A 2,325-nucleotide genomic window follows, 5' to 3' on the forward strand; every position below is an offset into this window, starting at 1 on the left:
GATGAGTTGAAGAATTTGGGAGATGATCCAATTTCAATAGCACTATTAGAACTTTACCCAATAGTCGTAGCGGTAGTTATTTGGGGACACGAATGGTCAGGAAAAAGAGTTCAGTTTCTGTGTGATAATAAAGCCACTGTTCAAATTATAAAAATCGGAGATCTAAATCTCCAGCCATAATGAAATTACTGCGTAAATTGACTTGGAAATCAGCATGTGATAATTTCGTAGTTCATTGTGAACATTTACCTGGAAAATCAAATATAATAGCAGATTCTCTATCTCGATTTCAGATGTCCAAGTTCCGGAAAGCAGCACCTCTGGCATACGAGGAGCCAGAAATTATTCCCAGTATGGAAGAACTTGTGTTATACTAGCTGAAGAAGCAGATGAATTGCTCCAATCCTCCATTAGTGAAAATACCAAAACTACCTACAGAGCAGGGTACGCAGTATTCTGTCAATTTCTTATTTCATCGGGACTTCTGACATCTACATTTAACGAAACAGATCAACCTCCAGCCATATCAGAACAAACTCTGATTTACTTTGTCACACACTGTTTCAAAGCTCTGAAGTTACATTATAAGACAATCAAAGTTTACCTTGCGGCAGTGAGATTCTATTATATTCGCTTTGGAATTACCAATCCCTTGATTCAGTCAGAAAAAGATATTTGTCCTAAACTACATGCGGTTATGCGGGGAATCCAAAAACAAAGCTGTGCTAAACCTCAACGACGTCCTATAACATATGAAATATTAGCTAGTCTTGTTAAAATGTTACATATAGGAAGATTTGGAAAATTCTTGGATGTTATGCTTACAGCGGCATTTTCATTAGCGTTCTTCGGTTTTCTAAGATGTGGTGAATTCACCGTTGTGAATCAAAAACAGGAGAATATTCTGAGAATAGCAGACATTAAAATGGATGAAGATTTGAAAGGATTCACCCTTACACTTAGGAGTTCTAAAACGGATCCATTTCGGAAAGGAATTAAAATTCGTGTGTTCAAATCTAATAAGTGTGTGTGTCCGGTTCGGGCAATGTGTGAATACTTAGAAATGCGTAAAAAATTAAAATATGGTGACGAATTATCTGCTCTTTTCATTGATCACCTGGGAAAACCTCTTTCAAGAACCGCATTTCTTGGAAAACTTAAAGAACTTCTGGACGCGATGGGACTGTGTGATGGAAATTTCAACGGACACTCCTTTAGAATTGGAGCGGCCACGTCTGCAGCATTGGGTCAGGTTCCAGATCACATGATAAAAACTCTCGGCAGATGGAGTTCTGACTGCTACACTAGATATGTGAGGACAGATGACACAACATTATCTAGGGCACAAAATGCCATGTGTGTAACATAAATTCAAATGTTCCTGACTCATTTATATCTTGTAGATGTATTTCTTGATGAAAGTGATGTATGTATTGTTTTACATGTGTGTTTTGAAAATTTCATTCAATTTGTATTTTAACAAACAATGGTATAGCAAGTTCAATGTTTCATATGTCATTTATACAAAATCAGTTACCGGGGTGGTGTCATAATATAATTCTTTTGGGGCTCTCAGCAATTTCAATTGTTGGAAAACAATTTTCTTTATTGCTTCGTTTGGGGGAATTAACACATGGTCAATCTTATAACTTTGACATGTATTAATCTGCCCCAAAATAATATGTACTTGTGACCATCGGTCACCTTGGCCATCGGCCACTATTTAACTCAGGCCATCGGCCTACTTTTCAGTTTTTAAGGCCATCGGCCTCGCTCTGACCATCGGTCAACAAGGGCCATCGGCCCTCTTCTTTAAGGCCATCGGCCTTTGTTTTATAATTAAAAGGCAAGCTTGATTATATTTCATGTACAATTTTATTTAAATGTTTGTCTTATGTATAGCATACTTTCATTGTAATAGTCTAGCCATGTTTTCTGTGTTCTTGTTCTGTATATATGTTATGATATATCATGCTGAGTAGTTCCCAAAAGCCAAATTAAAAATTTGAAACTGATTCCTTGTTTAATAGTTTTATATAAAATGTTTTTAATGTAATTAAATATTGTTTATATAAAAGTACAGAGTTTGGCGCCATTTGTCAGACTATTTTTATCACGTGATTTCAGGAGCCAATCAAATCATTTCATTGATAGACAAGCTTGATTCTTATGTTACATTGATCTCTGCTGTTTTTGAACTTAACCACCACCTCCCCACCACCTCCGGTATCTGATCAAGGGAAATACTCATGAGGCGGGGGAATTAACACATGGTCAATCTTATAACTTTTGGGGGAATTAACACATGGTCAATCTTATAACTTT

At 36.4% G+C, this 2,325-nt stretch overlaps 1 protein-coding gene across 1 annotated transcript; it reads left to right on the forward strand.

The window, feature by feature from the left end:
- Positions 1–244: 244 nt before the first annotated feature.
- On the forward strand, positions 245–2,015 carry LOC134271161 (uncharacterized; the record flags this gene model as incomplete). Its single annotated transcript, XM_062753410.1, has 1 exon — positions 245–2,015. A coding segment is annotated over one exon (1,125 nt), but the record flags the coding sequence as incomplete, so codon positions are not given.
- Positions 2,016–2,325: the final 310 nt, after the last annotated feature.

The sequence above is a fragment of the Saccostrea cucullata genome, unplaced genomic scaffold (genome assembly GCF_032062105.1).
Source record: "Saccostrea cucullata isolate Sc308-1 unplaced genomic scaffold, CSIRO_AGI_Scuc_v1 ctg8485, whole genome shotgun sequence".
Taxonomy (NCBI): domain Eukaryota; kingdom Metazoa; phylum Mollusca; class Bivalvia; order Ostreida; family Ostreidae; genus Saccostrea; species Saccostrea cuccullata.